We start from the raw sequence: 18,081 nt of genomic DNA, 5'->3' as shown, positions 1-18,081 counted from the left end.
CCATTTAGGATTCAGTGTCTGAAGTAGAGGAATTACTGAAGAAACACCATGAGTTTGAGAAGATGCTTGCAGCACAGGAGGAGAAATTTGCTCAGCTCAGCAGGAAAACTAAGGTGAGTAATGGGAGGCTGATGAGCTGTGCATGAAACAGGATGATGTGGGTCATGGGTTGTTGGAATGTCACTCTGTGTAAGAGATGGGGCAAACGAGTAACCAAAGCTGAAATATTTCAGACATGGCAAGACCTGTATGTGGATCAAAAGAGATCAACTAGCTTGAAAAAGCTGTAGGGGAGAAGTGGAAATTTTCTTTTGTCAGGACCAGCAAAAAGGGTGTGAGAAACAGGGTGATCCCTTGCAACACAGATGGAGAGATTTTGCTTCATTCAGGATTTCAGTAGGGAGCTGGAGCCACATGAAAGTGATAGAGGACAGCAAAGGGCCAAATATAAATGGAAATCAAGGCACAGATAGGCCTTTTTCATTCTGGCTTAAGATTTTTACAGTGGATTGTGTTAAATACCAAAGATACTCAGTGGGCCTCTCAGATTCTCTGTCATGGTGGGGGAGGTTTTTTAAGTGATTTTCCTGAAATAACCAGAAAAACATAATGGTTGTGCTTGATTTTAAGCTTAAGATTAATCTGTCTTTTGTTCAGTGATTTGCAAATTGGCTAAGGGAAGGGACAAAGGTCCTTCCCTCCTAAATTTTCCATGAGAACAACCCTGGGTACTCAGTGTTCTTACAGAAAACTTAAAGCAGTGCCTCAAGAAAAGTACCACAGTTTTTCCTTAGCTTATTAAAAAAAAAAAAAAATCAGCCTCCAGAGAACTTAGTAAGGGCAGAATTCGCCATATTTGAGGTTACTGCCATTACTATTCATGATTTGGGCAACAAAATAGTGCTCTAATAGCAGTTAGATTCAGATCTAACTCTAAGAATGCCACTGGAAGTGCAGGCCTTAAGATTCAGTTCCAGGAGATATTTTATTTGAAAAACTGTTCCTGCTTAAAATAAAAAAAAAAAATCTTAGGTAAGCATGAATGCACAAAGGTAATTAAAAAAAAAAAAAAAAGTAATACTGATGTCCTACAGAGAGAGATGAATCTTCTGAAACAAGTGGACACTGAAGAGAGTGAGCAGAAGGATAAAGGCAAAGTTGTACGAGTTCCTTCTCTGAAAAGAAAACCATCTGACAAAAGGAATGCGCCACCAAAAGTGACAGAGATAAAGAGCACAACGCCACTGCCACCTGTGCCCACACACAGTGTGTCCTGGAAGGTCCCACTTGAAACTATTTTCTCCCCAGTTGAAAAATCTCCAACAAGGTTCCAAGAATTCACTTCCTTGGAAGTCCCTGAAGTGCTGAGCAGCAACAAAACAGAAATGAAAGCTGAGACAAGGCTCGGTGAGATTATCACTCCAGCTACACCAAAGATGGTAGGCCCACAGGCTGCATCTTTGGAAAGACACGGTTCTTCAGGCTCTCCTTTATCTCCTACTCCTATAAGCCAGCAACACAGCAGCAATTTGTCAGAATCACAAGCCACAGACTGCATATCTCCTCAGGAAAAAGGTGCTATAGGCTCCTCTTTCCCCAACCTGCAGACCAAACTAACAGCAGCACCACCCGAGCCTGGACAAAGGTCACTAGATAACTCACCAAACTTACTGCTGTCTAGCTCCTCTTGGGAGAGATTAAAGAATACATCTTCGGTAAGTCCCAGGAATTTCTGGTTCTCTCCTCACAAAACCACTATGATGTGCTAGTTTAAGGAAGGCAATAACAGGAAGATCTGTGTGAAAGTCACAAAGAGCACCATAGAGTGGGCATTCTGGTGGGTACACACCTGGATTCAAACAAGAAGCATTTTATGTGCCTTTGCAATTCAAACACTTTTCCACAAAGACTCTTGACTTAAGCTGCTATGTACAGCTTTAAACTACTTTTAATTTGCTAAGCTTTATAGCCTAGGTCTTAACAGCTATATTGGTTCCTGTTTTTCTTTTCCTGAACTAGAGGCTATTCCTGCTTGCTGAATACTCAGCAGAGCACTTAAAAACAGATGGGTCTCACAAAGAGGATGATTTACCTACACCCTCTGTGTGAGGTGGCAGTGCTTACTGTCCACTCATTTAGAAGTCAAAGAGAGGCAGGACTCCATGGCACACTTGTCAAAGAGCTGACCAGGTGCAAGACTAGAACCAACAACTCCTGCTTGCTTGTCCTGGCAGGAAATTCACTGTTAACTCATTGGCAGATAAAATTGTCCTTTTGCTTCTCTACTCTTGAGAGGAACACATCTCACATACCCAAGAGTACCAGTACTATACATTGGTGTAACTCAATAATTGTGGAGGTGGTATGGATAACTCAAACAATTTAAGTTGTAAAATGTATGTAATAATATAAAAATAGTGTTAGTTAATTATCACACTATGATAGAGCAAATTTCATAAGTAAATTGTTCGAGAAGGATTTGAATTATCTTCGTTTAGGTGGTTTATCAAAGATACAACTGCAACCTAGTGAGGATTTCCAGCTGTGCTGTCAATGTAAAGGATAGAGGAACCAGAGACCAGTTTCTTTGCATGGAGTTTACCTAAAAAAGACCTTCAGAAGTTTAGCATAGGCCTAAGGGCTATTTTAAAGTTAAGTAGCAATGTTCTTGTATGTCTCAGGTTTCTGCAAGTCTCCAGAACATGGAGGGTTTCCTAGAGAAGCGAGACCAGCTCCTTCCACGAAGACAACAGGTAGAAATAAATACCATCACTCTGGGTTATTTCATTTTTCCTTGAGTTATAATCTGGTCTGACTTCTTCAGGGTAAGCTCTTGCTGAAGAGGAGCTCAGTAGTGTGGGTTTTCTTCAGCTATCCCTAAAATGCATGAGGAAGTATCCCCTGGCTTTGGCAGTATCTGATCTCTCAGAAAAAGAGACAATGGGATTGTTACCTGTCACGGGAATCACGCAGAACAGGGTCTGTCTACAGTTAATGGATTTGTATACCAGAGTCTAGGCTGTATAAACATGTTAATTACAGTTTCTTAATTATAAACAATATATCAACTGGTTTCAATATATCAACTGGTTTCAATATATCAACTGAATTGGGGGAAAAAAACCCAAATGAAACAACAAAAAAAACCCCCACAACAATCAGAAAAAACCATCACACCACAAAAAAACTCTAAAGCTTTATGATCCTGTAACAACTTGTGATAGTTTGTCAGTAGTGGAAGCCCTCAGTCTCATGCTCCCAATATTTGTAATTTCTAACTGTGCTAGAACAGAATTAAGGTTGTGTTTATCTTTGAAGAATTGGTTTGCTAAATACAGGTTTGAATAAAATGGAAAACTAAATTCTTATCCTGGGAAATAATGCCACTTCAAGTCAGTAGCATAACAATCACAACAGGCCAGGAAATTTTCTAACATTCACTAACAATCTGCAGACATCAATGTTTGCTGAGTGTTTGCACATAAGCAAGATTATTATGATAGACAGATATTATGTCTTGGATTATTTGTCCCATAGAATATTTCCTCTGAAATTTTAAACTTGAAATACCTCTTTTAAAAAGTGAATCTGGTATGGACTCCATCTTCTGGAAGAGAAATCTAGTTTTTCTTCACTTCTGAGCGCACAGAATTTAGTGTTCAGGAATACTGAACTTCCATATTACCCAAGAAGAAAAGCTATGACTTATCCTCCTCAGAACTGTTTCCTTCCTTCTCTCTGAATGACCAATTGTCAACTTTATTCACTGGCATAATAAAATACAAATAGAAGTTAAGGGTCCTTCACCAAGCAGAGTCTCATGGCACTAGGATAAGTTTCAGTGATACATAGTGATACATGGAAATACCTGCTGCATTTGCATGTTGTTCAGTAGTATTCCACTGGGGTTAGTTGAGTAAATGAAGAAGAATTCAGCATCCACATTAGATAGTAACAACACACTTGATAAAATTAACCTGTGACTAGCAGGCAGGGTCCAGTGTTACAGCTAGGGAAAAATGTGGAGTTTTAGTGGCCAAAAGTTAAACAGAACTCTGATTATCCACCCTCAGTGATGTTACTGACCACATGATGTAGAGCTTGCTTGAGCCAGGTTATGTCATTTTTTCAGTTCTGACTCATAGAGACCCTTTCTTGAATCACTCGCACAGAAACTAGAGCAGGTTCTGTTTTTCTAAGAGATAACAATGACTCTGAGAACTTCTGTGATCATAATATCGACAGATCCCGGGTTCCTGAGGTAGTTGTGTGAAAGATTTCACTATTCCTATAAAATATTTACTTCAGAACTGAATTTTATTACCATTTCTATTCATGTAGCCACACTCGAGGTCTTGGAACTCCTGCTATGTAAAACTTGATGGATTAAAGCTTGACTTCTATAATGATGACAAAGAAGCAACTAAGGTAATTTAGTTTTTTAATCTTTTTAGCAAACTTTGTATCTACATATGTAAAAATTAGTTTTAAAATGTCACCTTTGGTTTGGGGCTGGGGTGATCAGTGTCAACTGATTGAAAATTCAGCAGTTTGTCAACTGATACAACTAAAAACAGACTGATAAGCTTCCAGAAGTTTTCAAAGATACTTCTTTTAAGGTACATCTTATTCAAGGATTGTCTTCAAGATATAATGCCATCATCCTTGGTTCCTCTGTGGCTTATCCTATTCAGTGATCTTAGAATTAAAGTTAGAAGCATGAAGGGATGGGTGTGTAGACTGCCTGCAGGTAAGTATGGAATTGAATCCTAGCAGAAAGGACACAGAAGACATTTTATTTTCATTTTATCCCCCTTCAGAATGTATCCACAGTCCTGTCCCTCAACATTTCTGGTGCCAAATGTGAGAGGCTGGTGAATTACACCAGGAAAGAGAACGCCTTCATGCTGAGGTGAGTCTTACAGAAAAGGGCACGAGTAAAAGCCTGTGCAGCTCCCTGCCCACAGTCACCTAAGGCTGTGTGCTGTTAGGAGGCACAACTGAAGTGTCTCACACTCACAAGCACAGAAAGTATAAGGCAAAACTGACTAGAATTCACCTTTTTGTGTCCTTATTTACAGGCTTAGAGATGGGGCAGAGTATTTCTTTGCAGCACCTTCTCAGACACTGATGGAGGACTGGCTGCAATCACTACAGAATAATATAGGTATGTTCTCACTTCCTTCAAGAATGAGCTGTGCTTTTAGCAAGTGATGGTAAGAGAAAGAGAAGAGAATGACAAGATGTCCTTAGTTTAGGACATTCCGAGCCATCCTTTTTGGCTCTGTTAGAAAGCAATGCACAAGTCACCTTCTACCTTGTGATGTAGTGACCTGGCAGAGAAAAGCAGTCCAGGGTGACTTGCAAAGCAGTCTTTCAGTTGTACTGTGGCCAACCAATCAGGTTATTCCCTGACAGGCGCATGGGGCTGTTTTCATCCTCTTATTAAGGAGCTACTTTGGATTTGATCAACAGCTTTTCTTCTGAATCTACATCTCTTCTGGACATCCCTCTACATAGTGGCTTACTGGGAAGGAAGACATAGCATAATTATAACTATGATGGTCAGAGAAAATTGTTATGGACCCAGAGGTAGCAAACTCTGCCTCTAATGTTACTTTTTTTTGCTGGTTTTTTTGACTCTGTAGGACACAGTAACAGATCCCATTCTACAGTGATGGCGCAAAGTTTCATTTCAAACACAGAGACCTCCCAGAAAAGAGTTTGGGACTTTCCAGACAGGGACTCTGCTGAAAGGCTAACCAGCAAAAGCTCACTCCTGAGGTACGGGCTCTGTGCCACAAAGCTGAACAGATGTCAGTGCTGTTTGTGTTCAGGTAGCTGTCACCTACAAAGAGACTGCCCTGAGGTCAAAAAGTCCTGCTCCTCTGTCACTAAGGTGGCCAGCAGGAGCAAGGCAGTGATTGTCCCCCCGTACTTGGCACTGGTGAGGCAACACCTCTAGTGCTGTGTTCAGCTGTGAACCACTCACTTAAAGAAAACTGGAGCATATCCAGAGAAGAGCAATGAAGCTGGAGAATGGTCTGCAGAGCAACAGGTTCTCCTACCAGGAGAGGCTGAGGGAGCTGGGGTTGTTGAGGCTGGGAAAAGGAGGCTCAGGGGAGACACAGGCAAGGAAAACACAGCCACAGCTGAATTCAGAATCCTGGCCTGTTTAAATCAATTTTTCTTGCATTTGGAGTCCATACAAATCTTACAGGCTATGACATGAAATCTGGTCCCACAGCTGGGCAGACTTTTGCTGCTGAGCTAGACACTTAATGAGTCCTTACATATACACAGAGTCTTAAACTCCTCTAGATTATACTTGATTTTCTGATGATGCATTTTGTTGATAGGAGAACACCTTCCTTCAAAATCAAACCAGAGAGAGAGTCTGCAGAATTCTCCAGAGATCTTGAGAAAGATGGACCTGCTGTGACACAAGCCTCAATCACCACCCTAAGCCTAGAACAAAGTGGAAATAAAACAAAACTGCTTCCATCTCTACTAAAAGCAAGAAGAGAAAAATGACATTTGCCTCAATGAATTCCAGAGAATTATAACTTAACTCAGACCTCCGGAAATATATTAATATGTTTTAAGTTAATCACTTCCCTCTGAACTTTTAAAATTATGTATTTAATCTCATAAAATCTTTAAATATAATTAAACAGGATTGCATCTGGTATACTTTTGTGTGTACAACAAATTTGTAATTTCCCATTATCACCCAAGTGTTGTCTACTCCAAGGTACCAAAGGGCAGGGGGACCTTTAAGCCAGACTGCTCAAATTAAATAATTCTGTGAGATAGGAATGGGGAGCAGTGAGCAGAGCATGAGGTGCAAGCTGTGAGTTAACTACAGCCATGTGCAAGTAGATTTGCAGATACCAACAGAATAGATTTAAAAGGCTTGGGTGGTCTGTGCAGCCAAAGGTAACGTTATACACTTCCTACAGTGCTTTGTGGACTCCACAACCTTTTCTTTTTACAACACATTAACCAACAATTCTCTATTTGCCAATTCTTTCTGGATGAAGCTACCAGGAAAAAAAAAGGCCTGAGGTGTTACTCATTTTTAATGGAATCTGAAACTTAAATAAGGCATGAACAATGTGTTTCTGTGTAAAAGGAGAAGAAAAGTAGGATAGCAAGGAGGAAGTCTAGTCCCCAGACAGCAAGCTTCACATGCTAAGGTATGGTGCAATCATGGGGAATATATATTTTTCCCCCTACTTACTTGTTTCTGAGCCAAAGAAAAATTTCCTAGCATAAAGCTGGAGAGAAATGCCATTTTTCCCCCCAGGACAGTGTAGTGGCTGGCAGCTCTTCCCTGACATGTGGAAGCTAAAATGTCAAGTCCTTAACTCCTCTCACAAGGACTTCAGCCTTCATCCCTTTTTATGCAGTCTGAAGCATCCCTCTTACTCTCTGCTTGCAGTCCTCTCCTCTGCACTACTTCTCCAGGGGTATAGGCACTTTACACCGGGTTCATATAAATACTTTATGGGCACATGCAACATCTAGAGTTTAAATTTGTGTTCAGTTTGATTCAGATCAGTCACAGGCATCCAACAGGTGAGCTAATAATTTCATTTTTTTGGCTAGTCCGTCTCTCTTCTCTGTTTACCCCAGCTAGATATGCTGCCCGTAATAAAAAATGAAAAAACAAACAAACAAACAAACAACCCAGCACATCAAAGTAATGGGAAACTAATGCATTTCATCATTTTGACCATTTTTAACTGATTAAAAAAACCCCAAAACACCAAAACCGCTTCAGTATTTTAAGCTTACCATTTAATTGAACAAATTGGCTGTAGCTCAGTGCAGCTGCCTCCTTGCCACACCCTTTGCTATTCCACTGAAGGTTTTACCACAGGAGGGAGATTTTGTTCCAGGCTCTCCCTACCTTTGTAAACCAGATCTTCTCCCAGGTTTCTTCCATTCAGTCCTGAAACCAGTGAAGGCCCTGTGAAATTCTCAGCAGGGATTTAGCACAAGTAGCACTTATACACCCGGAAAAAAACTTGTCTTGTATTTAAGTGCATAAAGATTTTCATGGGTCTGGTGCTCCTTTGCAATATTTTATTTTTAATTAATGTATTATTAAACAGTTAAAAGACACAAGCAAGCAATTTCTATGAAGAGCAGCTAATAGTTTAAGTTTCATTTCCTTTGTGTTTGGCAGCAGGTAGCAAACTCTGTGGGGGTTTTCCAGCAAAATGTTCATCAGAGAGCAGCAATCTGGGGTGCATTTCAGATGAGGTTTTTGGCAGGGATGCATTCATCTTCAGTGGTTAAGCAAACACAACACCAGACCAGCAAGGCCTGGTTTATAAGTATGGCACGTGCCCTTTTTCGGTGAGATGCAGAGAAGCAGCTTTCTCCTGGAAGTACCTGCTTTGGTTTGCATGCACTTTTTTCAGTCACAGCACAATATGTGGTACTAGGCCAGGCAGGAATGGGGGCCAAGGAAGCAAAACAAACCACAGCCTCTGAGGAACAACCACACAAATTTCAGAGGCCTTTGGACTCCATGTTTACCCTAAAGGGAACAAGGACCAGTCCTGAGCACAGGTCACTGGTCAGCCTTATACTGAAACTACGCCTTAGATTTCTGTGGTTTTGGGGCAGTGCAAGTCAGTATGCTCTGAACCAGAGCTCAGGAGGGCTTTGAGGGACAACCTGTGCCAGCCACCGCTTCCCACAAGCTGCACGGACAAGACAGTGCAAAGTGTAGGTCCTTCCAACCTGCAGAGTTCTCCAGCAGCCTCTGTCCTCACAAATGCCCTCCAGGTCCTCCTACTACACCAACAAGCCAGCAACACACACCTTCAATGTCACAGAATCATAGAACCACTTAGGTTGGAAAAGACATCTACAGCCATCCAGTCCTATTGTTAACCCAGCACTGCCACGTCCACCACTGAACTGTGTTCCCATGTGCTACACCCACATCATGCTACAAAACCAGAAAGGCAACCCAGATGAAACAAAAAGGCACTCTGATGGGCAATGATACAGCCCTTGCATAATTTCAGGCTCTGAAATGCAAAAATATATTTGAAAAAGCTATTATCATTTAAGGCTACAGAGGTACCACATGCCTGTCTGTGCCTTTGGCTGCAAGATTACACAGCAATTCCCAACCTGACTTTAAGTGTTGGCAAAACCTATGGTGACAGCTCTCCCAGCAGAGTCACACCACCTTCCCCACCCTCAGCTCTCTCCCCACCACCCTCCTTCCCTCCCTTTGTAACAGGATTTAACAGTCCCTCAGAACAGTAATTCCCCACCAGCTGTGGGTTATCCTAAAACCTTGTGGTTTTGTGGCTCCTTCACATTTTACCAGGTCTTTCTGTTTGTATTAGCAGCACTGTGAATGCACCAAACATGCCCCACTTATTAGTCTGTGGGGCATTTTGAAAGACAAATTTTCTCAGTGTGGCTCAGCCACCTCGCTGCTGGGGACGTGCTGCCAAGGTTCACAAGGACTACAGATTCTTGTGTTCTCTGTATCCCACGAACACAACAGGGATATCTTTTTGCAGCAGCAGAGCTTTCTAGGACCAGCCAGGGGAGAATGGAAATGGTGCACACTCTGTGCCATGTGGGTTTGTATGTGCTACTCAATGCTGTGCCAGGACATGCTGCTCTCCTGTGCAAAGGTAGCAGATCCAGCTGGATCAATTCTCAACTCAAAATGGCTCTTTATGTTTTGTCTTGCAGCCAGTATCTGATTAGTTCTTAACTTCTCATGATCTGAATCCCAAAGTACAGTTGCATTCCAGCTGTTAAGGCTCCTCAGTTCTGGGTGATACTCCTTAGCTCAGCAAGTAATCATTGTACAAGAAGCATTGCTGAGGCTTAGCCATTGCCATTGCAGCAGAAGAAGCACTTAGTAAATACAGGCTTCAGGCAATCAGGTCTTTTGTAAATGCTCTCCCTTTGAGCTTCAATATTGCCTGTGTATACCAAAATGACAAACCCCTCTTCCTCATTCTTTGTCTGATTTTGGATTTCAAGTACAACTAATTCTAGATCTCAAGTAAATTTCCAACACAGAAGAAATATGTAAGGTTTTCCTTGGAAGTCCTGATGAATATGCTGTGTTTAGCATAAATAATCCAGAAGCAAGTCCAAATCCTTCAGTGTGAGGAAGTCTGCAAACTTCTGCCTTCTGTGCAGCTCTGTTTTATATTGCTCAGCATCCTTCCCTATCATCTTCTTTAAGTAGTGGAGAGCTATAAAGATATTCCAAGCTTCTAGCTCAAGGCAAAGTCTCTCACTGCATTCCAAAGCAAATTAAAAGCAGGTGTCATTTTCCAAATATTTTCCACCAGCAAGGAGGAAAATGTGTGCTCTCTTTTATGTAGCACCTATTCAAAATACTTTGCCTGTGATGTTAGGGATAGAAGACTATAAAGGGAAAAATCTTCTATGTGTGAAAATACAATGGCTCTGCACTCTATTAGTGAATTATGCTGTCCTACATCCTGTTTACATCTGTAGGAGAACCAGCTTATGTCTCAGTCATGACCACTAAATTAAATGTACTTGAGTCTATGGCAACTATTCCTTTCAAGTTTCTTCTATGAAAAACTTGTTTCAGGCTCTTGACATTTTAATCAGTAAAGGCATTGCTGATATAAATCAATATGATCACTTGTGCTTTATGCAGAGCTTTTCCTCCAGCCAATGCCCAAAAGAACTGTGCTCACTCACTGCTGCTACCACCCTCTCTCTTGAAATGTAGCCACCCCCTTCGTGGCAGTCTGGAGCAGCATTTCTGTGCCAAACTCTTGCAGGGGAATGGAAAAAAGGAGTAATTTCTAAATCAGCAAGGGGAATCGGCCAGACAGAGTACAACTGTCCACACTGCAGTTTGGCCACTGTTCACATATATATGCCTGACTTCAAAGCTGAGCCCACCAATTCAGTGCAAATTCTAGTTGCTCAGCCTATCTGAAAATCTGGACATCACTGAATGCAAATGGCCAGGACTTGATCTGTAATGAAGTATTGAAAGGACACTGACAATGGGCTCAGAGTTGAAGAGACAGGCTCATACAAAGAACTATCACCACCACCATATACTGTAACATCAAGGAGAGCCTGGGAGGTCTCTGCTAACCAGGACCCTAATTTCTTAACAAGACCACAGTGTGAGGCTCTTGTGGGCTTAAAACTTGGGGGAAGGAGATAAAATATCCCTTTTGAAAGCTAGGAGCTTGAACACAGCAAGGTGAGAAATGTACATGTTTCCTCAGTTTTCTGCAACTAATGAACACTGATGTGTTGTAATGTGAGTGTGATGTGTTGCAATGGGCTGCCATAGCCTTCAGTGGGGAACAGTGCAAAAAACCCAGTTTAGGGGTATCCAGAGTAGCTGGAGAAATTCCCAGTCCTTCTGCTTCTCCTTCGTTCTACAGCACTCCTGATTGCTTGGAGGAGCAGGTCTTTGTTATTGAGGATATTGTATTTGCTCAGGTTCACAAGTTTATCAAAATTTTCAGAGGAGTAGATTAGCCTAATGAGGTAGTATGGTGAGCAGCTGTTCTCCAGATTTACTTTGCCTTCTTCCATCTCCGAGTGACCACGCTTTACCCCTGCAGAGAAGGACAAAAGCCACCACAGTGAAATGAATCTGGAGTATTATCAGAAAGTGTTGTAGGGGACTGATCTACTTGGCTGGACCCACTACTAAAAACAGCTCTCAGGAAATACTGCAAACCCACTCCACAGCTTGAAAGAGCCATTCCTGGTCAATTTTCCCAGCTACTCCTCCTTCCCCTCCTGCTAAAACTCAAGTCTGGAAATCCCTCAGCAGAGCTGGCACAAATTCTTGCATTCCTCCTTGTCCTGCCCCTGCAGACATCATTCCTGAGCAGCACGCCCATGGGTCCACATCCTTTCCCAAACCCTGTAAGTCTGACTCCCAAAGACACACACCTGGAACACTTAAAATCCATGACCACTGCTGGATTAGTGGTGGCAAGTGCATGTCTGCCAGCTAGAATGAGTGGACAGCCTAGTACATACAAGGAAGCCCTGTGATGCTAAGCACACAGGCCTGCCTGCTGCAGAGTGCAGAGGGACCAGAGCATCCTACATCAGACTCTCAGCAAACTCCAACCTGGCCTCAGGTTATGCCTCTTGGAATTGGCAACATCCATACTCTCCCTTATGTCAATGCTTTTGCTTAAAAGGACCCCCTAATTACCTGCACCAAGTCCTTTGGCAGTCTCATATTTACATTTCTACAAAATTTTTGGCTACATTTCTTTGCTGCTTTTTTTGTCTGTCTCCTTGCAGTCTGAACCAAATATTCCCAAAACACTAATGTAATGTGAGATGACTATCAGCAGGACTACAAAATGACTGCTGAGATATTCCTTATGATTTCAACCAGAACCTCATGAAAAAGACACAATAATTGTGCTTGAGACACTGCAGGTGTTAGTCTAACCTAGTGGTTTCTGAACAGCATGATGTCAGGGTGCTAGGCACAGGCTACCACTAGAAGTGGCTGAATTAAAAATATCCAATGGTGCTTCACTGAGCTTCACAATACTCAGAGAGATATATTATCTATGCTGTCCACATCCAGATAAAGCTGCATCTGCCTCAAGCACAAAAAAACATAGTTTGGAACTGCTGCACTGCAAATGGTGACTTCGCAGGCTGAGTCCTTTCAGAATTTAAATAGTTAAAAATAAGAAAAATAAGTACCCACATTCCACAAGATGTCTCTCATGCCCCTAGAAACAACAAGCTCCACTGTTAAATCTGAAATCCATGAAAGCAGGTTGCCAAGGACCCCCTCCTCCAACCACCCACACCAGTTGCTGGTTGTCAGTTTGATGGATGAATCACCGACTGCTCAGAGACATTCAGGTGAGTGTCAGAGCTCACCAGTTTGGGCCTGGAGCACAGAGAACAGCCAACAGCTGCTCTGCTCTGCAGCATGTCATCTATTTTTCATTCAGAGTGATTCCAAAATCTTCACCTGCTTTACCTGCAGGTAAAAGTACCTTTACTTTTTGCTGCTATTCCCAAATGCTCCCTCAGAGACCTCCATTTTGCTCTGATCCCACTTGGGGCCCCAGTAGAATTTTGGGTAAAGCTGGAAGAAGCTCCTCCTGGCACTTGAGCAGAGATAGCTGCACATCCCAGGCTGACCCCACATCTCTCTGCTCTGTCCCAGCTTCTACTAAACACTAAATGTAGTCTCTCCCACCTGGGCATGCTCCCCCTGCCCAGGTCCTGTACCCAAGTCTCTATCCCTCAAGGCCTGGGAAGGAGGGTCCCTCTGCACCTCTCTCTCCACCACAGACAGCCTGACTGGGGAAGGCAGGGGTGTAGGGCCAACCCTGGGGCTTGATGGCCCAAGGGCCAGCTCCTGCTGCTTTCTAGCCCACCAGCAGGTCCTTCAGGAGTCCCTTATCTCTCTGTTTTCACAGCTCTCTGCACCTTTCTTTACTCCCCCTCTTCCCAGTGCCAGAAAAACTCCAGCACTCTGCACGTTCCTCTTGGCAGGACGTGGCGTCAGGCACAAGTGAGGAAGACCTGCAGCTCTGCTGCAAGGGACAGTGACATGAGCCATCTGCCACAGGCAGGGCTGGAGGAGGCAGTGTGGCACTGAGCTGCCCAGGACTGTGTCCTCTGTGCATTTCAAGAGGAGAGAAGCCAGCAGGAGTATGGAGGCTGCTCCTCTACCTGCCATGGGTGGACATGTAACACATGCCAGAGGTAGAGCGCAGGGCACAGTTCTGCTGACTGCATTTACCTGGCTCCTTGAATTCCTTAAAGGTGTCATTCACCAAGGGAAAATGGATTACTATAGGTGCTCTGGGGTCCTCTGCATCCGCAAATATATAACATTCCTTTGGGTTCTTCTCTTCTTCTGGACTTAGCTCCACTTTGGGGAATGGGATATTTTGTATCTTGCAATACTTGTATGTCATCTCTAATTGCTGTGGATACAGAATGTCATGAAGTTAAAACTCTATGAAAATAATCATGTTTGCTCAGGTATCCTGGAAATATTGAGGCATCTTAACCCATTCCCTAGAAACACTATGAAAAGAACGTGTAGTCCAAGGTAGCCACAGTACAGCCTTACTTTCGACCACCACCCAGCCTAAGTCAGACAATGCCACTCATCACCCTATAATGTTTTCTACAAGCCCAAGTGAATGACCCAAAGTCACGGTCAGAATTCGTCATGACAGACCAGGAGAGGTCACAGGCATGTTCCAGCAAACTATTGTTACTGCAATTCCCTGAGGATTCTAGGAAGTATATGCTGTAATCCCCTACAGAAAAAAGAGCCTTACAGTTTCTGTAGTTCCATTCTTGAAAGAAGTTTCTTTCCTCCTGCTTATATTCATGGTGATATATGATTAAGATTTAGACAGCCACTTACTTAAAAGTTTCAATAAGACAAGTTATACTCTGCAAGGAGCAGAGTAAGTTAATCTTCTCACCTTGAACACATGCCCCAAACCATAATCAAGGGATATAATGACATCTACATTCCTCTCTGGCTTGAAAAGTGCTGCACCACTGGTGTTGATGAAATAGCCAACATCTATCAGACAAAGATATTTCTGCAGCGGTGTCAGATTGTTAGGGAAACCGTCCAGCACAGTGTCTGAAAAACAGTTTAATATAGTTAGTGGTGCATTTTTAGGAAAGGAGGAGTGAGTAATTCTGTCTGTGCTAAGGGGAGCTCCTTGGTCACCCTTAAGACCAGGGTCACCTCCCTCCACAATGTGAGCCCCCAAACACAGCCTCAAGAGCATGCCCTTCAAAGTGCACATCTGGGCACACCTGGCCTGTTTCCACACTCTCCCAGGCACACTCACAAAGGCAGGCAGGCCATGGGGCAGCCAGACAGAGGACAGGTGAGACACAGACTCCACTGACCTCACAGCTGCTCTGGGGAGTCATTTTTCACAGACTTCAACAGATTTTTTTTTCCCCCCTAAGAACTGGGAAAAATGCAAACAACAAAAACGATTTCACAGTGTAGCAACATAACTAAGAAATGCAATACATCATTGCACTTTTGCATTGCTCTTTTTTTGCTTTTGCCTTCTCAGGGTTAGACTCCTCTCTCAGGCTGAAAAGTCTGACTTCGACTTGCTTTTAGTAATCTCCTGTAAACTATAAGCCATGCTGTAAAAAAATACCACATCATGCATACAACATCACATACCAACAGCTTAAAATACTGCTTGAATTAATTAAACCTCACATAAATGCCAAAAGGGGATTACACCAACTGGTAAGTTGAAATCTAAAGCCAGTTTCTGATAGCTAGCATCTTACTTCTCTGCTAGGAGCCTCACCAGCTTGCCCTGTAGACAGCAAGTCCTCTACTGTTCCTCTAGCACACTTTCAGTCCCAGGGAGCAGGGAACATTTTGCCATAGTTTTAAATATCCAAATAGTGGTTTAAGAGTGTTCCTCAAGTTCACAAAATGAGGTAGCAGAGCCCAGAGCAGAACACTTGGCCCTTAAATCATGGTGTTTAGGCATTTTAAGAAACTGTTGATCACAGAAATACTGTTGATAAATTCCAGCATTGCAATTTATTCAATCACTCTGCTTCATTGGCCTCATTCCGTAGTGTTGATTTAAACCATGCAGAGTAATTCTAGCTTGTTCCATAGCCTGGAATGTTTCACACCAGCTTGAAGTAATAATTTGCAATTTTTCCATTCCCTCATAGTCAAGTCTTTACAAAATGTGCTTATTTTAGCATTCAAGGCTGCTGAGATTTCACAGATTCAACTGTAATAAGAGACATTTGCTTGCAGTCCCTCACAGAAGAAACAGAGCATTTATTTGGCCCGTGAACATTTTTAGATTAAATTCCATTACCACTGTTTTCTTATCACAGAGATAGAACTTTGAAGCATTTATTCATGGTTGTATATGTGAACAAGAAGTAGACATTTTTCTTGTTATAATCCCTTCTTCTATCCCACATTCAAATAGAGATTTTAAAGAATTGTCTCAGAAATACCCTTGGAAGCATGAATGCTACTGTAAATGCATTATGCTAATTCCAGACTATTAGTTCAATTTCTCATCAGGAAAATTAGGCATTGAAAGACTTGTTTTAATGTATCAACCTGAGCTGCAGGGAAGCCTTTAAAACTAAACTCTGTTTTCAAGACTTCATCTACCACAAGACTGTCATTTCTGCTCACAGACCTGGCATCTCCTCTTACTCCTAGAGATGGATCCATACTTGGGTTGATCTTACGCGGGCAACAAAAACGATGGGAAACCTGCTAATTTTTCCCACTCCAGACTTCCAGTTTCTCTCTTCCCACTCTGGATTTCATGCTTTTCACATATTTTACTTTATTTGTAGAATATCTACCCTGAGATAGTAATTAGTGTTCTTATGCTCACTTTCTTAAATCCTCCTTGAAATCTGCTTCTATCCATTTGTCTTTATAAAACTGTCAGCAAATATACAGACAGCTATGTTTTTTAACATTTACTGATTGACAATTTCATGCTTCATCCACCTTCTGAAGCTACTTGCTTGCTCCTTCTCTCACCCACCCTTCTTATGCTACTTGTTTTTTCTCCTTCTTTCATTTGTTTTCTTAGCAGACCCTTTTAGGACTTTTTGCTTGCTGAACATTTTAAAAGCAGATAGCACACTGTGGGCTCTGCATTAATCCACAGGAAAGCACCACCACCTCTCACCATTGTCAGCAAAACTGTGTAGCAAGGGCAGAGAGCGACAAAACACATTGTAACTTGCCTAAAATGTGAGAGAAAATGCAACTTGCCAAAGAAAAGGCTCAAAGAAGGCAGAGAACACCTGCTTTCTTGCTAAAGTCAGATTAACCTCAATAATGTGGGGTCCTCCCACATTGCTACTTGTTCATGGAATAAATGAAGATGCTGGGATTATAGGAAAGTTTCTGATGCAGAAAACCTCAGCTCCATCACCTTGCTATCATTTCACAGATTGCTTCATAGGTTTTGAGGTAAAAGCATTGCTGTTTCCTCCGCCTGCCTACAGAGAAAAGGCCATAGAAAATCACTCTTCAACTTATACGTCATGTCTATGTACCTGTTTGTTTAACATTTACAATCTAAACCTTTGTGACTTTAACTTTCTGTAGTTGGATTTTGGTATTTCTGTTTCTGAGGGGTTAAAGAGAGGTCTCTGGATGGATAATTTATCAGGCAGAAACACCAGACACATGGGCAATCACATCCTTGCAACTAGTCCTTTCCTTTATCTGATCCACATAATAACCTGCTGTTTTATGCTTCTGGTGTTACCTTTATTTCTTGACCTCAGTGGATTCTGCCCTTCCTACATCTTTTGACAACTGTACCTATGCAGAGTGACAAACTTCCCTTAGAAAAATATTTCTTTACACAAATTACAGGTATCTTCTGGAAGTGAGAGAGCAGCCCATGGATTAGTTCATTTTAGCCTGTTACCCTAAAGAAACAGACACCATGAACATGGGCCCAACTCAGTTGATTTCCAAACCCTGAAAAAAATAGGAGGTTTCCAAAGTCTAAAAAAACAAAATCTGAGATGTTACCTGCACAGTGCAGCTAACTCTTTGTTGCAGTTACCTTTCCATTCAATAAATTTTTTCTGATGGATATAATCCTTATGAAATTCTAAACCTCTCAGGAAGTTATGCGACTTTCCCAGTAGTGGACGCTTGGTCATAATGTCCTGAAACATTTCATACAACTTTCCTGACAAACAAGATGGAGGCTCGATAACAGTAATGTCTTCCTCAGGAGAATGTTTTTCTGAAATAGAGAAGAAACAATGAAATAGAGAAAAAAAACAACAGCAATCTGCCCTGCCAGAAACCTTTGCTGGCTGGCTGCCCTGGTTGTCTTCCTGTGGGTCCCTCTCATCCCTGCTTCTTGCAGGCTTGCAGGCTGCTGGAAAACATGTGCACATGGCCCATGTCATTTACCAAAGAGATATTTAGTTTTCTTTAAAGCAGGCACAGCTTTTGTGTTTTACTCTTTCAAATGACACAGTGGCTTTGTACTTTTGCCCACA

At 42.2% G+C, this 18,081-nt stretch overlaps 2 protein-coding genes across 5 annotated transcripts in view; one reads left to right on the top strand and one right to left on the bottom strand.

The window, feature by feature from the left end:
- SPTBN5 (spectrin beta, non-erythrocytic 5) overlaps positions 1-6,691 on the top strand; it is a 93,389-nt gene extending 86,698 nt beyond the window's left edge. For all 3 annotated transcript variants that reach the window (XM_088057863.1, XM_088057862.1, XM_088057864.1), the window contains 8 exons: positions 9-113; positions 1,095-1,715; positions 2,682-2,753; positions 4,342-4,428; positions 4,821-4,912; positions 5,082-5,167; positions 5,649-5,784; positions 6,360-6,691. In XM_088057863.1, coding sequence (XP_087913989.1) covers positions 9-113; positions 1,095-1,715; positions 2,682-2,753; positions 4,342-4,428; positions 4,821-4,912; positions 5,082-5,167; positions 5,649-5,784; positions 6,360-6,534 — 1,374 coding nt within the window. In that variant the 3' untranslated portion in view covers positions 6,535-6,691. The remainder of the gene's footprint in view (positions 1-8; positions 114-1,094; positions 1,716-2,681; positions 2,754-4,341; positions 4,429-4,820; positions 4,913-5,081; positions 5,168-5,648; positions 5,785-6,359) is intronic.
- A 2,596-nt stretch (positions 6,692-9,287) lies between these two features.
- Positions 9,288-18,081, bottom strand: part of LOC102109055 (cytosolic phospholipase A2 beta) — a 42,445-nt gene continuing 33,651 nt past the window's right edge. Inside the window, exons 18-21 of one of the 2 annotated variants that reach the window (XM_014252046.2) lie at positions 17,634-17,819; positions 14,496-14,662; positions 13,796-13,982; positions 9,288-11,615 (exon numbers count right to left, since the gene is read on the bottom strand). In XM_014252046.2, coding sequence (XP_014107521.2) covers positions 11,377-11,615; positions 13,796-13,982; positions 14,496-14,662; positions 17,634-17,819 — 779 coding nt within the window. In that variant the 3' untranslated portion in view covers positions 9,288-11,376. Of the gene's footprint in view, positions 11,616-13,795; positions 13,983-14,495; positions 14,663-17,599; positions 17,820-18,081 lie in introns of those variants that run through there. The other variant, XM_088057563.1, reaches the window with a different exon arrangement.

Source organism: Pseudopodoces humilis, chromosome 7, assembly GCF_049639895.1.
Source record: "Pseudopodoces humilis isolate 2021_Gansu_Grassland_sample_001 chromosome 7, ASM4963989v1, whole genome shotgun sequence".
Lineage (NCBI taxonomy): Eukaryota > Metazoa > Chordata > Aves > Passeriformes > Paridae > Pseudopodoces > Pseudopodoces humilis.
The sequence above is the reverse complement of the archived record's forward strand: the minus strand, read 5'-3'. Positions and strand labels throughout refer to the sequence as shown.